This window comes from Caloenas nicobarica, chromosome 15, assembly GCF_036013445.1.
Source record: "Caloenas nicobarica isolate bCalNic1 chromosome 15, bCalNic1.hap1, whole genome shotgun sequence".
NCBI lineage: Eukaryota > Metazoa > Chordata > Aves > Columbiformes > Columbidae > Caloenas > Caloenas nicobarica.
Window position 1 is genome coordinate 10,440,040 of NC_088259.1, and position 18,641 is coordinate 10,458,680.

Sequence of the window (18,641 nt, forward strand, 5' to 3'; positions counted from 1 at the left end):
TCTTCTGCCAAAATCGTGAGAAGCTGCAAAACTGTCTCTAGAAATGCAGATAGCACCACACCTTGTACTGTCTGCACTATTGTGTAGATGCCAATCTAATAATTATTCCCTATAGCCTTTAAAATGTAGATAGCTGCCTTTAAACTCCCAACTGTTAACAGAGTTTTCCCTGTTGTCTTTGCTATTCAGGCAGCTTTTGCACCGGTGCCACACTTCGTCTCTGTGCCCTTCGCCATCTACTGTAACACACATCCCATCTGGTGTGGTGATTGTGTCGGCAGTTTGGCAGCTGTCTTCTCATTTAATCATCCGCATTTCTTAACGTGTGCTTCCTGCAGCATATTTTAATAACGGCTCTGCGAACTGTTTTTGAGTATCTGTGGTGGAGCGGAGGGAACCACGCAATGTGCATAGAGGGGCAGCTGGTTTCTGGGTCACAGGTTTTTCTGGCTGGCATTCAAATTTTCTGCTCTTGTAACTCAAGTTTGCTTCTGGAAACAAACATGAAGACACAAAATTGTATCTGCAGGACTGCCTGGCCAAGATCCCTGTATTGGCTGTGGAGACAAGTCTTTTCTCCAGAGGGTAATTCAGAGCAGGAGCCTGGATTAGCTGCTTTGAATCTGTTTTTCCCTCTTGACTCTACAGGGAGCTGAGGCAAAGGAGCTGCCATGTGATGTTTCCCGTGTTGGGAAGCCTGAATATCCCAAGCTCTGCTGCTGTTCTGGGAGCCACTTCTTTCCTACAGGGACTGTGTAAGACCCTGGCATGAGCAGTGTGAAGTAATATATGGATTGCTGCTAAAACTTTTAGTAATAATTAACTGGGATGTCTGTATCCAGTACCTATTTCTACCTTATAGAGACACACAGATTCTCTGCCTGATCCATTTTATAATCCGTCCTTTAGAATAAAACTTCCAATGCCTTGCCCCATTTTATGGTCAAAAGGAGGAGCTGATTCCGCATCAAAGTGACCGTGGGGCTGCTGGGGCACCCGGCACTTAACACCGTCTGTGAAGTGATGCGGCTGATCTGCTGAGCCAGTTCTGAGCCATCTTTTACCATCTGCAGGGAGGGGTTTGCCATGTCCTGTAAGCTCAAAATGGGTGCTCCAGCAAGTACCACTCTTTTTCCCAAATGTGAGGAAAGTGTTGTCATTTTTATTATAAATGAGCTCCCAGTTGCACACCAAACTCCTGCACTATGTGTGTAACCCCCACCATGGCATGGTTTAAATTATTGAATTAGCAAAGATGACAAGAGCAAAACAAAAAGCCTCTCTTGGGGTAGAGGTGATAAGGAGCTGCTGGGGAGGTGTTTGCAAGAAGCTGCAATCACCACCGAGGGGTCAGCTCAGCTCCACTGGGTAACCCGATCTGAGGCTGACAGTCAATAAGGTCAGCAGAAGATGCAGAAGCACCACATGTGAAGAGTGTGGAAGGAAATCAGACAGGAACGGTAAAGGGACTTGTTAGATGTGTTAAAAGCTAGGAACAGAGGATTTGGGTTTTGAAACTCACCTTGGCGTTCTGAAGTCCATATTTCTCAGTTCTGTGTGCTGGGAAGCACAGAGACCCATAACACATGATTCTGTGACAAGATGCTTAGCGCTGCCTCATTTAGCTTTTTCTTCTAGATTTGCAAGGTTGATCTCCCAAACCCAAAACTTGAGGGTTCTTTTCTGGGCACAGGAACCACTAGCAAAGTGTTCTTGGATCTGCAGCCTAGAAACTGTCTTTCTGCTTTAGAAGCTGCTCAGACCTGCTTCTGAAATGTGCTACGTGATGGTGAAGTTGCTTTGTTGGAGTGTGGCAGGACTGCCTCAGAAATGGTTCCACCTGTAAAACACTTTTTAATAAGGAATATAAAGCAAATGTATTTCAATCTGTGCTAGAATTTCCTGGGGTCCCAGAAACTTCAGATTTTCCATTGATTTAGTATGACCTCCATCTGACAGCATATCCAGCACTCTTATGGAGATCTCTGAAACTTTTCTCTTTAGGACAGTGAACTCTTGACATTCAACATCTCCCAGCACCAGTCATGGTGGAGTGAAAATGGTCCTGGCTGCGTAAGGAAGGAGGCGTCAATGTCTGGCATCAAAGGGCTGGACAGCCATTCCTACATCTCTGTGATCGGCTGCGCCCTGGAGTACCGGTACATCGAGGTCATGCACAGCTCCTTCCAGATCCTGATCGCGGTGAGTACAAATTGTTGAGGAGATGCTGTTTGGTTTTTGTCCTGCCACAGAGGCTGGCCCATATTTCCCACCCCGTTTGTTATCATCTGTTTGCAAAAAGCCTCTGTAAATTTTGTTTGTTCTCCTGTTCTCTCTTATGAACAATATTGCTTAAAAGAATCGGAAATGGATCCCAGCAACCTAACACCTGAAGTGATGCATCACATGCAAGCATACAATAACATATCGTTCTGTGTCCCTGGCGGGGTGTGGAAACTCGTGTTTTGATGAGAACAGAGACCCTTCTGAGCAAGGATTTATCTTACTCCACATGCCTTAGTGATGGGGGAGGAGCACATATGTGCATATTTGTTGTGAAGAAATAAAAGGGAGAAGATCGTTATCTCCAGAAAATGAAAGAAACTTTAAGGAAGCAAAAAGCAGCATGTTTTCTTTCTGCTGACACCTAAGAGATATGCACTAAATGTTTCCATCAGCTCTTTCCTCAGCAGAGTCTTCCACAGGCTTTTTAAAGTACTCTGAAGTAATTGGATGTTCTTAATGTTCACTATTAATTGTTTCTCACTTGTTTGCAAAATTAACTGAAACAAAATGGCCATTGTCCCCCTTACTTCGTGGGTACTCTTGAATTTTGTAGCAGCATTAGAGTTAGCAGCCTGCATCTTCCTAATCTGCTTTGCTTTGTTACTTGTGGTTAAAGGATTTAAGTACAAACAGACGTGGACTGGTGAAACGTTCACATTTCAGCTTTTGGTTTTGGCTTAAAAAAGGGTAACGTGCCCTGATTAAATGTTGAAGGGTAACGAATAGAGAAATTCCAAGCTGCTGGAGTGCCAAGTACTTCTCTGCACGTTTTTGATAGAAGTTGCCACTGCATTTCCTATTAGCTGGGGTGATCTGTGTGACCCAGTGAATTGCAGGGAGGGACAGACCCCGGCTTCTTGCTTGCCATGTCACAAAAGAAGCGGCAGACAGACAAGCTCCTGTTTCCTGAGCTGGACTGACTCCCTGGCATGTGTGTGGGCTGTTAATATCTGGTTAGTTCCCCTTCAGGGAAAATGATCTGCATTAAACTGTCTCAAGAGTCGCTTTGATGCACATGTATGAGAAAAGCAAACCCAGGTATCGAGAAGAATAAAACCTCTTGTCTTTTAGAAAGGGTTGTTGGCTGGAATGGGATTGATGCTGCTGGTTCTGTTCCTGAGATTGGTGACACAATTGACAGAACATCCCAGGCTTTTAAAGTGCAGGAGTCTGTTACTATTATTAGAGCATCCTCCTGAAACGCCTGGGCTGGCACCAGCCCCTGTCCCCCAGGCTAAAGTTTCAGCTAAAAAATGGTCCTGAGTTTGTTTTATAGCAACTCGCTAATGTAGGCACATGGTCCTGAGCTAAGAGGTCATGCTGATATTTAGGAGTCTGTGTCTCCGGCAGTGTTTTCTCCTTTGCTTCTTCCCAAAGGCACGTGATAATATTCGTGGTGTTTTACAGATGCACAGAGAAGGGCCAGATGGGGAGACTGAGGAGGGAACTATAAGATAAAATAGGAATTAGGTAAATATTTCCTTTCTCCCTGAAATTTAAGTTGCAGTGGACTTTCGAATCCTGAACCCTGGAAATGAGGCTAAAATATGTGTATGCAAGAAAGCCACATGGGCTGAGCTGTGCAGAGCGAACTAAATTTCTGCTTGTCCTGTAATAAAGTATTGAAGCCCCAGGCCTGTAACTGCTGCCAGCTCTGAAACGCTCATGTAATTTTGTCATGTAGTGGGAGAAATAGAGCTTTTCCTCTCTGCATTGCTGAGGCAAGGCAGAAATCGAGCCTTTTCACATTCTCACTCAGACCTCGCCTGCAAACAGTCAGCCCGTCCTCTCTCTTTTTAGTCTCTAAGGGTCAAACTCTTTGATCCCTGCCAGGATCTTTTTCTGTTCCCTTTATCTCATTTTAAGGCAGATTTTATTACAAGCTGCTGTCCTTCCCAGAGCGCCCGTGCCACAGACAGGCAGGGAGGCCAGATCAATAGGACAGAAAACATGACTGGGAACTTGAAGGTTCAGAGGATGCAGCGAGGGACGTGACCCAGTTCCCTCCTTGTCACCGCACATTTGAAACCAGAACAGTCCCTTCCCTGTTAAGAAGGGCAAGGGACAGGCAAAACTGTGTTTTCTGTAGGTTTTTTTTTTTTCATTGTTTAATGGTCTTGGGAAGTTGTGAGTGGGAAGGTTTGTGGGGGTTTTTGTATGATGCTTTTTGTTTTGATTTGGGTTGGGTTTTGGGGGAGTTGGTTTGATTGGTTTGGGGGTTTTTCTGTGTGTGTGTGTTGTTTTCATTTTTGTGTGTGGTGGTGGTTTTGGTTTGGGTTTTTTGGTTTGTTTGTGTTCTGGGGTTTGTTTGTTTGTTGAATTCCAGATACAGTAGTGTGAAATGCATGTTCTTTAAGCACTACCCAGCTGTGGACATTTTTGCCTGTTTTCTGGAAACACCAGTTCCTTGAGACTACTGAGGAGCTGTAGAGCACCATATTGCATACCTGGGGTAAGGCTGAGTTCATCTCGTCAAGTTCCATCTCGCATGCCAAAGGAGAGGGAAAGCAAACCTGAACCCATATGGTGAGCACAGTGTCTGCTGTCAGGACTCCTGCTGACTATATTATCCTGCTCCTGGGCATACATTTGAAGATACATAAGGTCTCAGTCTGCTTTTGCTCTGGGCTTTTCTGTACTTCTTAAATGTAAAAGCAACTCCTTTAAGCTGGAATGGGATCAGATTTGCGCATATCACTCACCATGCATGTTACAAGTGGCTGTAGGTTTTCTCAGTGCTTTAGCACGGAAGATATTAGAGGGAAAAGCTTATTACAACAACATCTTAAAGTCTATGCTGGTACAGAAATGCCACTATAAAACTAATCCTACCACCCCAATTAGGAAATGCAACAGCAACTAGTTTGTCCAAAAAAAACCCCTTTTTTTTTTTTTTTTTTTTAATCTTAGCAAGGATTCATCTTGCATCTCCCCAGCTCGCAGCCAGCAGGGAGAGGAGTGATTTCTGGTTGGGAAATACCTGGCATAGCTCTGGGCTGTCCATATGGCAGTTCTGGGAGCGGGGAGTGTGTGGCTTTTCCTGAGGCTCTGCTGAACGGGATAGAAATTGGAAATGTCTTCCCAACCGAGAGAGCTCGTTGCCTGCCTGTTGTCTGTTCGCTCAGACTGACAGGTTGGAAGGTTCCCAGGAAGGCGGTGATACAAGCCCTGACAGCAGATGTTATGTGAGAAGCAACACACAAGAGATACTTTGCTGTTGGCAGAAGCGAGATTTTCAGTGGCTGTGATTGCATCCAAAGAGTAAAGAAGGTCAAGGAATCAAAGGATTTTGGTTGCCTCTTTTTGGCCATCTGGCCACACTAGCTCTTTCTTAAGCTGGCTTTTTGCTTGCTCATAGCAGAGATCTCTTCCTTTCCCCGCCTCTAGCATACACACTTCATTAGTTTGGATTACAAGTGAGACCTGGAATCCATTTGCGCTGAAGGTGGAGACTCTGCACATATTCTCTGTGGTGGAAAAACCAATGGCAAGTTTTTTCTGTTGAGAGAAGAGCTGAAGAGCCCAGAATCTTCACTGGGACAGATGTAGGATGAAGCAAAGATTTTACATGAGCAACAGTAACACCTCCTAAAATTCACCTTCCCATCCTTCACGTGTTTTGCACACTCACAGCCAGCAGCTCCTTTTCTGTACCTCTTGCTGTAATTTGGCCTTCCTGGCTCCAGCACTTCAGTTCAATGCTGCTGTTTCGCGAATGCTTTTCAACTCACTATTAAAAAATCAACCTCAGATGACTGAGGGGTATAGGGATGTACAGACTTTTCCTTGTTCCCTTCAGGCACATGTGTCTCTTGCCATCTCTCTTGCTCTGTTCATTTGCCTGCAGGACACCCAGGACACCCCAGCTCCATCCTCCTTTGTTGGGCAGCATGTGTGTTCCCAGGCTGTCTGACAGGCTGACTGAACACACCTGCCCGCAACATGTGTTCCTAATAAAAACCTTAATCAGATACTTGTGCAGCCTGGAGGAAGCTGGTACTGAACATGTAGAACAAGTAAAGAAACAGCAGCAGAGGCTAAAGCCCAAGAACATTCTTTGGGGAATTAGAGCAATAGCTTAGTGTCATTTTACATCGCTGATGTTTCCCCTCCTCTTCCACCTCCTCTACTAAGAACTATCATTATTTCTCTGGGATAGTAGAGCTTAAACCGCTCTTTTGTATTGAAATCGGCAACAAAGATGGAACTTTGGTCTTTGTGAAGCTTTCTGCCACTTTGCATGGCTCTATTAACCCAAAGTCCCTGCTCTGAGGTGTGATGGAAAATCTGGGGAAAGAGAGAACCTTCCTGGCGTTCTCTTGGAATCAGGCCACACATTCAAGACGCTTCTTTCCTGCTTGGGTATTTGTGTGTATGTAAATTGCATGATTTGACCTTATATCCTGTAAAATGGAAAAGTCTGGATCTTCAAACTAAAAAAAAAATAGTGTGACCACACTCCTGATTTGATCCTAGGGCAAGCGCAAATGCACTTGTGTTGGAAGCTAGTGTGCGTGTGTGGCTGGTTGGACATCTCGTTGGATGCTGGGACTGCTTTAATCTGAAGCATTTTGTTTTTCCAAGAGTATCTCTAAGTGGTGACATCAGTAACTACCCCAGCCCAGCTGATGAGCACTAATTGCTGATTATGCAGCCAAGGCTACTAATCATGAAAGGACATGTCCGGGGCTACCAAACCTGCCCCAAACTGCAGAAAGAAAAACAGTTCCCTGGCTTTTCTGTCAGCACAGTACAAGCACTGCAAGAGAAGAAAAATCTCCGATTGTTCTGATTTTTTTAAAATATATTTTGTTTCCTTGTTTGCCTTTAAAACGCAATGTTTCTACTTGAAGGCAATTCTAAAAGTCAGCAGGTAAAACCAGATTGGCCATTACACGTGGCTTTGTGGTTACCATCATGCCCAGAAGGACATATATATATTTCTTTTTCTGCACGAAGTCCTCTGTAGCTCATAGAAACTTAGTACGAAGCAGCCCTGGTTTCAAAAATGCGCAGTGGGGATGAGTGAGAGCAACTTCTTCTCCACTGAGGTACCAGGATGAGCTTCCATAAGGCTCACCCAAGAGAGAGCTGGCTTGTCTTTCAGATGATTATAGAAAATTGTAAAAGAAATACAAGGTTTAGCTATGCTTTCCTTCCAACACCGTGTGTTTTGTCAGGGAGAGCTGGAGAAGTCACAAATGCCTTATAACTCCCCAGCAGAAATCTCGTTATCTTGCCTTTTGTTTTCTGGTGTGATGTATTTTTCTGTCAAATTAAAAATGAATGAACTCCACTTTTCAAGCCCTACTATGCATCATTCTGTCTTGCCTTGGAGTGAGTCACTGTATGTTACATTTTAACTCTTGTTCAAAAGAATTGAGTTCACAGTGGAAAACAATTACGTCTCAAAATAACTTTACTAACACAGTTACTGTCAACCAAGATCTTGCTAAGTGGGGTATTATGTAAAGATGTAAAATGAAGGATGGGGAAGATATTTGATTAACTTGAAGAAGGTAAAGCAAAATAAAGCCCTGTTGGAGTGAGGATGCTTAACTCCCATAGTACCAGAAGTTTGTTTTTCTATTCAGGCTGAGTGACAACTTGCCACAGAAACTGCACGAGGCCGTTCTGATGCTTTAGAGCTTCTGCAAACCACCAGCTAAGGACAGACCCACCGGACTACTGTAAATGGCAGTTTTAATGTTCACTGGTTTTCTGCTGTGGAGACTGCCCTGAGCGATGGGTTGACTTGCGGGCTGCACCGTGCCAGGATGGCTGTTCTTTGAGAGGCACCTACTGGTTTATTGCTCTTTCCCTGCTTCTAACTGGTTCCCAGGAGGTGACAGTTTACTGCTAACCTATGCGATTTGTGAATTAAGACCACGGCTGTTGTCTTCTGTTTCTCCTGTGCCCTGGCCCATTTACTTTGCAGGCCCAATGCTTGGTTAGTTCATGCAGAAGGGTTTGTTCTCCAAAGACAGAAGTAACCATAGCAATTGTAGAGCTAGAGTAAGACTGGGATTTCTTTCTAATGTATTTTTGATCTCCAAGCCTAAGTTACTAAAGATTTCAGTGTCTCTGAATGTTGCTGCCAGTACATCACCATTTTTCTGCTGTTCTGAAGGTGAGGATGGGTCTTGCAGGGTTTTAGTTTGGACCTCGCAGCAAATAGGACTTGGCTCCACCTGTACAGTAACGCTGTGAAGCTGACAGTAATATTGGCTGTTGAAGTTGTGCCAAGTAGGTTTTGACCAGTCTTGCAAGACTGATGCTAAAATGATTTATTCTCTCTATTTTCCAGCTGGTGGGCTTTGTCTACGCCTGTTATGTTGTCAGTGTTTTTACAGAAGAAGAAGACAGCTGTAAGTATTTATCAACAGATAAGCAAAGCAAAGGCTTTATTAAGTTTTATTCCCCTCTCAGATGTTCATCTATCAGGAACGAGTTGCCATCAGACTTCTTTCTATCTCTCTATGTGATGTGGCACTAACTACCTGTCAAGGATCAGCTATTTGTACTGTGAGATTTTTTTTTTTTTCCTCATATCACCATGTGTTAGATGCTGTAATTCTGTTACTCTAAGCCCAAAAAAGCTTGGCGTTGGCTGCTCACTCAGGCTTTAGAGAAACTGGGCAGCTTCTTCTGTCTTCAAGCTTCTATAGCTTAATGCCACTGAAATATTACCATTGTAATTAGGAGCACCTACAACAAGGAACACAGCCTGGCACTCAAGCAGGTCACCTGCTGAGCATCATATGCCACAAGGTGAGGATGAAGCAGAGCATGAGATTTCTTGCCAAGAACCAACCTGACCACTTAATTTAAAAGCAGAGGAAGCCCTGTATTGTAATTACGAGACGGAGCTAACTCTCTCACATTTGGTATACAAAAAGGGATATATTTTAAGTGTTACAACATGTCAGAGAAGAGCAAAGGCTCAGAAGAATCACGTGAGTGGTTGGGTTTCTGGGATCTATCCAGATATCTATAACCTGGTTACTTTGCCCTTCTAAAACTCCCTTTGAGCGCAATAATTTGGCAAAATAAGAATGGACATGTAGGGTTCAAATAAATGTGAAGGCTGATTTCTTTGGCAATGTGTTGCTTTTCTGTGAATTCTTAGCATGTTTAAATAATGAGAAAATCAGTTTACTCCAGGTAAGGATCTGATCCAACAGTTTTGTATCCAAGTGGCACTTCTTCAATACATTTATTAGGTTTGTGTAAGTAGCTTTGTTGTTTTAAAGAGCAGCTGGCGTGGATTTCAGCTGAAAAACAACAGCTTTGAACTGAATACTTGGAAGTATGTGACGAATGTTAGTTTCATGGGAGTGAGATAACGTTGCTTTTCTGACTTGTCCTCATGTTCTTCTGTTGCTTCCCGTGTGGCTGAACTCACTCTGCTGACTTTATTGATCATTTGTTTAGAGCCCGGCAGTGCACTTAGCAAAAGTGTTAACATTATAAGTAATATTTTAAAATTACCCTGTAGCTCTTGTATTAGCTAAATAGCTTGAGCTCTGAGCCCCTTTTGACTACTGTGGAGTAACAACTTGACAGAGCTCATTTTTATAATGGGGATCTGTTAGGAAAGGCAACTGCATGGAAGGAAGCATTATCTAGAAACACAGAGCTGTTAATTTCGAGATATGTTTGGTTTGGTTTTTTTTTCCACTAACAAATTCTTTTTCCCTCCGTTTCCCAGCTTGGAGTGAAAATGCCAGCTTGAATAATTAACAATGACAATCCATCAATATTTCACACTCACAGTGGTAGATCCTTCCAGTGACCCGGACAAATCTGAGCTGCGTTTTAATTTTCTCTTCCATTTGTGGTTTCCTTTAAATGTTGCTTTGATATGCAGCATGAAGTAATTATAAGTGCTGAGGCACATTAATCAGGAAGCTCATGCTAACGTGATTTTCATGAGAAAACACAGCAGTAGGGATCTACTAATGCTGAATTGTGGGCAAGAACATTTTAGATGTATTAATGCACTGTAATATCTCGCAACAATGAACCGCAGTTAAGATTTTTGTAACTAACTTGGATTTTGAGTGTTTCCATGGTTGGGTACTCAGAAGACAGGACTCTTGTTTGTTCAAAGTACTAGATAGTTACTGAAAATTGCAATTCTTTAAGGTTTCCTAATTTAGGCATTCCACAACTGAGCTAATATAGTTAGTATCTGCTTTTTAAAACTGCAGACTGTCTAAATTTTAAAATACTCAAACATATTCAAAAGTGGCTGAGAAAAGGTGAAGGCTCACTGGAACTCCTGGATATTATCCCCCAAGTAACTAAGAACCTCTACAGGTTTTGCTCATTAAGTGACAGTTGTTCCAAAATCACAATATCAGCATGAAGCTATCCTTCAAGATGGAATTTGTTAGAATATGTTGTCCCTGGGTTTTTAAATATATTTTAAGAGGGTTGTTTTTTTTTTCACTTCCAATATATTTAGTAAATATATTTTCTATTGTTTTTTCACCAAAAAATACTAAAACTCTGTAGCTAAAATTTAAAATGATAGTGCCACCTTCAGGAAAGAAAAAATAATCAGGCATTTATATAGTTACTAAGACTCTCCAGTTATTTTTAAATGGCCTTTGGACTGGAGAGCTTTCACACTTCCAAACAAAATGCACTAACTTGGCACCAAAAAGTGGTCTAAGCTGGATCTATTCTAAAGGTTTTTGCAAGGCCTAGTAGGTCAGTCACAAATCACATCACATCGTACCCTGACTGACCTGGCTGGCTTGGCCAGCTCGGTAATTTAGACCCGGCCTAATTTCAGGGGAACTAAGAGTGTCTTGGAAAATTCTTCTGTGGTTACTAGGGGAATTGACACTTGAAATTTTCCTTGTTTAGTTGCATTGCCCTCGTATGAATACTGGAGAAGGGAAGCATTGTTTCTACTTGTATACCATTAAAAGAAATGGAGTTGGCAGAGGGGACGTGAAAAATATCTGAGCTGAAGCTAATGAAGTATTTGCAGTTTTCCAAAACTGCTGTTGTGTGTCTTGCGGGAAAGACAAGTGGGGCAAGAAAATTCCCATTTTATTGTTAATATATGGCCTTCCTGGGGAATTGCTGTGCTGCCAACTTCTTCTGGCTTTGCCAGCTCCGTTCTCTCGCGGTGGCAATACACAAGGAAGCCAAGGACACCCTGGTGTTTTTCTGTCTCTTGTGAGCTCTCTGCTTTAAGTCTTGCGCCAGCTCAATCTCCTCCTTGGCACAGGAGATCCCAGAAAAGAGGTTCTGTGCAGGCAGAGACTTCCAGCAGGCAATCCATACCTGAAAAACCACTTTTCTGTTCTCTCACTTTTGTGTTATGCCATGACATGCACCAACTTCTTCTTTTCATTTCCTTTCAACTTTATGGCCATGTTTGTTTGTTTATTTGAGTTTTGATTTTTTTTCAGTTGATTTCATTGGTGGATTTGATCCATTTCCTCTCTACCATGTCAATGAAAAACCCACCAACCTTTTGTTCAAGCAGACATACCTGTAAGTATCATCTCCTGTGCTAAGAGGCCGTGCATGCCTCTTAGTCTGATGGCTCAAGGGTGCCACAGGTTTGGGTTTGTTCCTCCGGGTGGGTTGATTTCTCCAGCAGGCTTTTCAGGAGTGGAAGGAATGAATAAGTGGACACCAGAGGGGTAAAACTGCTGTATTTTAGATCTGTGGACAGACAGTCATTAACTGAGCTCTTAATTATACATCCATGCAATTTTGATCACTGACCACACCTTTGTCATCCTCCGATAATCTTCTCATGGTAGCACCACAAAATCTGACCCTGTCTTGAAGGGAACTCCTAGGGTACAAAGCTAATGCGCTGGTGAATTAAATTAAACCAAGCATTAGATGGTTTGTGTGCTCAATGGCACAGGTTTGCTCTTAAGGTGCGTGGGGGGGTTGGTTTGTTTTTGTTGTTTGTGTGGTTTTGGCTTTTGGTTTTTTGATTTTTAAAATTCTGTTGCCTACAAGAACAGCAGCTTTTATGTGTGGGGCATCCCAAGAGTTCAGCTGAGAGCAGGGGGCAGAAAGGGGACTCGTCCACAGCAGCTCCTCTCATATCACCCATAGACCCATTGCTGAGTTCCAGCTTCCACTCTGATAATCCCTCCCTGCTGCTGAAGGCACAAGATCACACTTTCACACAGTCCACTTAAAAACTAGTTCTTAATAAGATTCTCAAACATAAAGGCCAGTGACATTTGTTTAAAGCAGCAATAAGATATGATTTTTTCATGCTTTCTAAATCAAGCTGCAAGAAGGCAGTTCCACGTGCAGACATTTTTTTAAAGCAGCTGCTAAAAGAAGTTGTTTTTTAGGAATAATGTTGCTGGAGAGTCCTGGCAACAAGAAGGATGTGAAGATGAGGGAGTGGGGCTGAGGGAAGAAAAACTGCCCCCAAATAGATTTGTAGATGTGTCTCTTTAATGTAGCACAGACTTACTACCCACTTTGTCACTGCAGCACAAGACCAGGAGAATGAGTAATTTTTGCAAAGCAGTTAAATTCCCTGTAACTTCGGGGCTTCTATGGCATTATTAGAAGGGATGCTACAGGAGATTAAATATTGATTTCCCTCTCATTTTGTCACAGTGGGATGGAATTTTCCGCAGTCTGCAGACACTGCGGAGCTTTAAGCAGCTCCCTGATTTACTGGGTTGGTGCAGCAGTATGCTGGAGAAACATCACACTTTTACAGGCTGGGGTTTGGGCTGTATTTTTCTTAAAATGACAAATTCTGTTTGTGAAAGAAGCTAGTACTTATAAACAAATTTTCTATACAGGGAGATTGTAACATGAACAGAAGCTAGTAATGTAAAACTTCCTTACAAGGGTCTCAGTAAGATGGTAAGCTACTAATGAAGTACACAGATAATTTTGTTTTTCAGTCCTGTTCTTCAGAGCATCACTTATCATTTGAGAGCTTCTGCCAGCACAATATAATATTTATTTCTGGCTAACAGGAGGTGAAAACAGCTGCTGAGCAGTAGATAAGGTGACCCTCTATAAATTTTAAAGCAGCTACCAAAGAGCAATTTTCTTTGATTTATTTCAGCCTAGCTCTTGCCTTTCTTCCAGATGTATGAATGGAAGGGAGAGGATGAACAGATACTCCATTTTCAGCTAATGATGCCATGGAGTTTTATGGAGTTTTGCAGTCTGGGGCACTGAGTGCCAAATGCCTTTGTCCTGCTGCAAAAATCCATTCAAGACAACTGAAGGCTTTTTTTTTTTTTTAAATGTCCCATTCAAGAAGATGCAAAACAACAAATACATCCAACTTCTTTTAAGTTTAAATTTATAGAACAGCTAGAGGTCAGGAACATGGGCTTTCTGGTTTTAACTCCTATTTGTTGAAGGAAATGCTGGACAAAACCAAACCTATTCTACAACTACTGGCTTGGAGCTAAATGCAGCCAGGGGCTCCCATTTTCAGATGGCATCACCCCATTGTCAGCAGTCAGCGGCTCTCCTGATAATGCAATTCCCTGGTGCCACCATTCTAACAGAATCATTTTTCTTCATCCCCTAATGGCATTACCCTATTCACCCCAGTTTTATCTGTCCTTTTCTGATGAGATCACACTCTCTCCTCTCCTCCCACTGTGCCCTTTTTCCTTGTCCTGGCTTGCCTTTTTCCCTGGTCTCTCTTCATTGCTCCAAATTTACGAATTTTCATAGATCACAAGGCCCCACAGAACAATGACGTTGACCTAGACCGATGAGCAGAGCTTAAGTCCAAGACCAACCCCTGTCTGCTGGCCAGAGGCATGAAGCAGCTGGACCGTGCAGCATTACACTAGACCCCATGTAAGGGTCATTGACTTACAGATTGGAAGCAGGTTCTTCAGTAGATCAACTGACAGGGACAAGAACACAAATAACATTCTTAAATTCAAAAGAATTCAAAATCCAGACTGAAACTCTGGGGAAGAAACTAAATTCCTTGAGCAGTGTTTCCACCCCACCCCCACCAAACTTTGATGCCCAGAATACTTTACAAAGGAAATTTAAACAGGAAAAAAAAAAATCCCACTTTGTTTTGAAGAGAGAACAAAAACACAAAACAAAGTGCTTTTGCTTTTCTTTTCTAGGTAGACTTTTTCCCAAACAAACAATTTGCTGAATAACAACAGGAATTTGCAAACTGTTTTGATCAACCTGAAGCTGCATGTTTAAGGTGATGTTTCAGCTGAAAACATTCGCTCATCCTTACTGCTGCCTGCAAAAGCAGACCTGCTAATACTGCTGCATCTACACCAAAAGCACATCACCGCAATTTCAAGCAGCTACTTTATTCTAGAGATGACCCCTAGCTTTTAAAATTCCTAACCAAATCTTATGCAGCTCCAGATGCTGAGGGTACATAGATTTAACACTTTGGCTCATATCTATTCCTTAGTCTAACTGCAGCGCATGCAGGTCCGGTACACACATAACATTCTTTCCAGACTTGAGGACCACTTAACCACATTACTGCCGAGCTCTCAATCCTGCTCCTCATCTGTAGTCAACTGTATTTAAAAACGCAGAGCAAGAAAAAAAACTTTTGTCCTCATTATTTCCACACCATTTCTGTACTTTTAAATAAGCAACTTAGTATGTGCTGCACATTGATGCTCTGTCTTCATTTTTCCCCCCCCTCCAGGCCTGCGTAAATGAAGAGGAGCCAGAGGATGGACCAGCCTTGCACAGCACCAAAGGTGCTGCAGGAAACAATCCCCTGGGGCCTGGATCTTTGGCAGAGGAAAAGCAGGATGGTGAACTCCATTCCATTTTTTGTTCCTTGTCTTCTATTCAAATGCAATGAATGTACATTGAAGAATGGCCATGCAGTTGGTTTTTAATTCTCCAAGTGCCCTGATGAACCATTTCTACCATTGCCTGGTGGTACAAGCCAAGAAATGGCCTGAAAAGCTTCAGGCAGAACAAGTTCACCGAGAGCATCTCTCCAGAGATACAGCTGAGGTCAGAGCTGCTTCCTTGCGCCAGGATCCATAGAGAAGGAAGCACTGCGGAACACCCTGGGACATTTCCTATGTTTTGTAGTTAGCTTCTTCCCCTTCTCCTCTCCCTTGTTCTGAAAAGAGCCTAAATCCCCTAACACAACTTCATCTCCTCCTTGCCTGTATAGAACTAGGTGGGAGCTATTTACATTTGAATTATTTAGGCTTTTTTTTTTTTTTAAGTTATAGATGAGGGCTCTTCCTTTCTTCCCCCCTCCTGTTCATTCAGGACTCCATTCCTCATTCTTTATTCTTTAGACACAGTCAGCACCTAAGCAACAGGCACTTGTCCTGGATTTCAGTGTTTTGTGACCCAACTCCTATAATGCTGAACAGCTGAAAACAAGCACTAAATCTTTACTCAGCATGGAGCTTAGCCCCAATTCAACATGCCAAGCCATTCTCAGAGCAGCTGGAGCTTGCTCTGGGTTTGCCCATTTACATTAAATTAACACTGGTGTAGCTGTATACACAGCCAAAACCTGCTGCGGGACACTGGAAATGCCCAGTTCTTCATGGATCACAGATGCTTTTTGTACCTGCCTTCTTCTCCAAGCTTATTCCAGGCACAAGTCTGGCAACACCCCGATGGAAGGGATTTTTGTGACACAATTATGAGGGGAGGGAATGAGCAGAAGGAAAGGGGGGATATAAGTGTATGAAGTTGCATTAATGCGCTGCAGCTATTAATTAAAAAAAAAAAAGAAAAACACACAAACAAAAAACAATGCCAGTTTTGTTAGCAATGTCTCCCAGCACGTGAAGCGTCAAGCAGAAAAATGGCACTTGTCAGCATTCCACGGCTGGTACCTTCCAAGTGCTGGTGTAATTCTTTATTGACTTGCTTATTCTGGTTGAGATTACTTGGCATTTTTGAGGAATGCTTTTCAGGAGAGTCAAGCTAGAAGCCACACTAGGGAGGGGAGGTGCAAGGGAAGAATTAAAAGAAATAAAAATATTAAGTGCTAAGTCAAAGACAGAATGATGCACTTTTTTTTTGTCCCATTCTAAAGGGCGCAGAAAGCAAAATCCTCTTCTATAAATCCAAAAATATAAGCACTAAGAGAACATTTTTGTTTCTGTACAAGTTCCATTCCAAATACCCACTGCAGCCTAATGTCCTGAGTTCTGTTAGGTGCAGCTGTGAGTCAAAATGCTGCCTTCTAGAGGAATTTTTCCTTCTTTTAGCCAGTAGAAGCCACAGCTTCTGACTGAGCAGGACGAACAGCTGAGAGCTGCTGGTTTGCTATTAGTTTCATCACTTGAGGAAGAAAAAGTTCAACCCTCTTTGAAATAGCTCTGCCTGACAAAACACGCTCCCTCCTGTATCAGTCAGTGCTGTGGCACCACTGCGTTAAATTATTGGAACAGAAGCTACTGCACCGTTTAGACAGCACCTTCTCCACCTCTTCTTTAATTCAGTTCATTTCTGTACTGCACTCATTCCAACCTGCCCACCTGATGTTCCCTGGAGGGGCAGAAAAACAAAGGGAAGAACACACAACTCTAGTCAGTGAGACTATTCCATGGAAGACTCCATTTATTTGGGGGTTTTGAAATTAATCTTCCCTTTCCTCACCAGAAAACACTGACTTTACACTTTTTGGTTTAAGACAATTTCTTTTCCTCAGAAAGAAATGTTGTCCTTCAGATATCAGCATTATTCATTGGCCTTGAGAGCAACCAAAAATTCAGCACAGATGGTGGAGAAAGCACAGGTTCAGTTTGGAACAGCTGAAACGTTTCCTTAGTAGTTTCAGGAAGGAATTCTAGACAGTAGTATGAAATCAGAGTAACTCTGAATTATTGAGGTCTGCATGTTTTAATACTATACCTCTCAAACTGACCAAGCCTTGATACAACGTATACTAATAAAACTGAACAAAAACACTTGCCAAGGACTCTAAAGAGACTAAGCAAACTATGCACTTAACAGCATGCCTCTTGACTTTAATACACTCTGGTAAACATTAATTAAATTAATACAAGTGTAATGACTGAGCAGCTTCCTAACTACCACCTTATGATGAACACAGGTAATTAAGTATCTTTTAAGAGAAGTAAAATAAAGGCTCAGGTAAGCCTATAATGTTTAGTATCAATGACTGAGTTAAATAATTAAAAAAATAAGTCTGAGAAGAAAGAAAATAAGGGTAGGGACTCCCAGTCGTCTTCATCTCCATCATACTGGAAGAAGAAGGAGCTGGCGATTTTGCTCCAGTGTGTCCCTCATGGCCAGGTCAGGAGTGCCCTCTATTGGGAATGGGCATCCCCGGAGATGCAGCTACTCAAAATACAACGTGTACCTGGTTCTGAAGGGACATCTTCCCATAGAAAAAAAAAAAACCCACCAAAACATCTCCACCTTTCCAGATATGGAAAAGCCACAATTTTCAAAGTGCTGAAGAAAAGCAGCCCCAGAAATAGCTCATATATTTACAGCCTTATAATCCTGTTGATGCTCAGACTGGGTTCCAGCCACACTAAGCTAAAATTTAAGATGAAATAACGCTATTCCAACACATAGTTGCTTCTCTCACTCATGCCTGGGTAGTACTGAGGGATAGAAGTGATTACAACCCGATGCCACTCCAGCATCTTAAGACACCACCACACTCCCTCCCCCAGAAAGGCATTATACTAGAATCAGGTACTCAGGCCTCTGTAAAATAAAAAGAAAGCTCTTTATTCCATGAAAAACAACAGTTAATTTTAAAAACACGCATATTCCCTTTCCCCTGCAGCTCAGAAGCTATAGAATTGACAAAATTTTCTCTTTTTGGCTACGTGATAGGATGTTTGATTTAAAATAAGAATCATCAGTTTAGCCAGCACACTAAAGTCCTAAAAGTTAAATTTCCTTAGTTATCTTCTTGTAGTACCCAACAACCAAGGAAGAGGCTCTGTAAGAAGATTCCTTGAGATCATTGCCCGACCAAAGAGCCCTTCACATTCCACCTGGGGCAGCCAGCTGAGAATAAAGAGGTTGCAGAGTCTCCAACAGGGAGGCTTTTCACTTAGTTACGTGGATTTGAGCATTACTGAAACATTCTGTCAATTGTTGACAATTCAACAGGGGTTGGGGGAGACAGCAAAGAGCTCAGAAGAAACCAGATTTTCCCTCCCCCACAATACATTGCTGCTGAGTATTCTAGTCTGAACAGAATGCATTTTGTATAAAAGTGCTCCCATTTTGACTCAGACTTACTGAAGGGAGTCATCAACCCCAGCAGAATAATCTCCAAACAACTGCTAAATGAGAGAAAAAGAACCTGAGACAGTCTACTGAAAACAGCCCTTGATTTCAACACAGAGCAGGGA

The 18,641-nt window shown here is 42.5% G+C and overlaps 1 protein-coding gene across 2 annotated transcripts in view; it reads left to right on the forward strand.

Annotated features, from left to right (window-relative positions):
- The window catches only part of NKAIN4 (sodium/potassium transporting ATPase interacting 4), a 46,937-nt gene extending 29,577 nt beyond the window's left edge, over positions 1-17,360 (forward strand). Inside the window, exons 4-8 of one of the 2 annotated variants that reach the window (XR_010607036.1) lie at positions 2,005-2,202; positions 8,594-8,654; positions 11,718-11,802; positions 14,409-14,494; positions 14,963-17,360. Coding sequence is in view for 1 of the 2 variants with exons in the window: in XM_065645522.1 (XP_065501594.1) it covers positions 2,005-2,202; positions 8,594-8,654; positions 11,718-11,802; positions 14,963-14,972 (354 nt within the window). In the remaining variant the exon portion in view is untranslated. The remainder of the gene's footprint in view (positions 1-2,004; positions 2,203-8,593; positions 8,655-11,717; positions 11,803-14,408; positions 14,495-14,962) is intronic. The other variant, XM_065645522.1, reaches the window with a different exon arrangement.
- Positions 17,361-18,641: the final 1,281 nt, after the last annotated feature.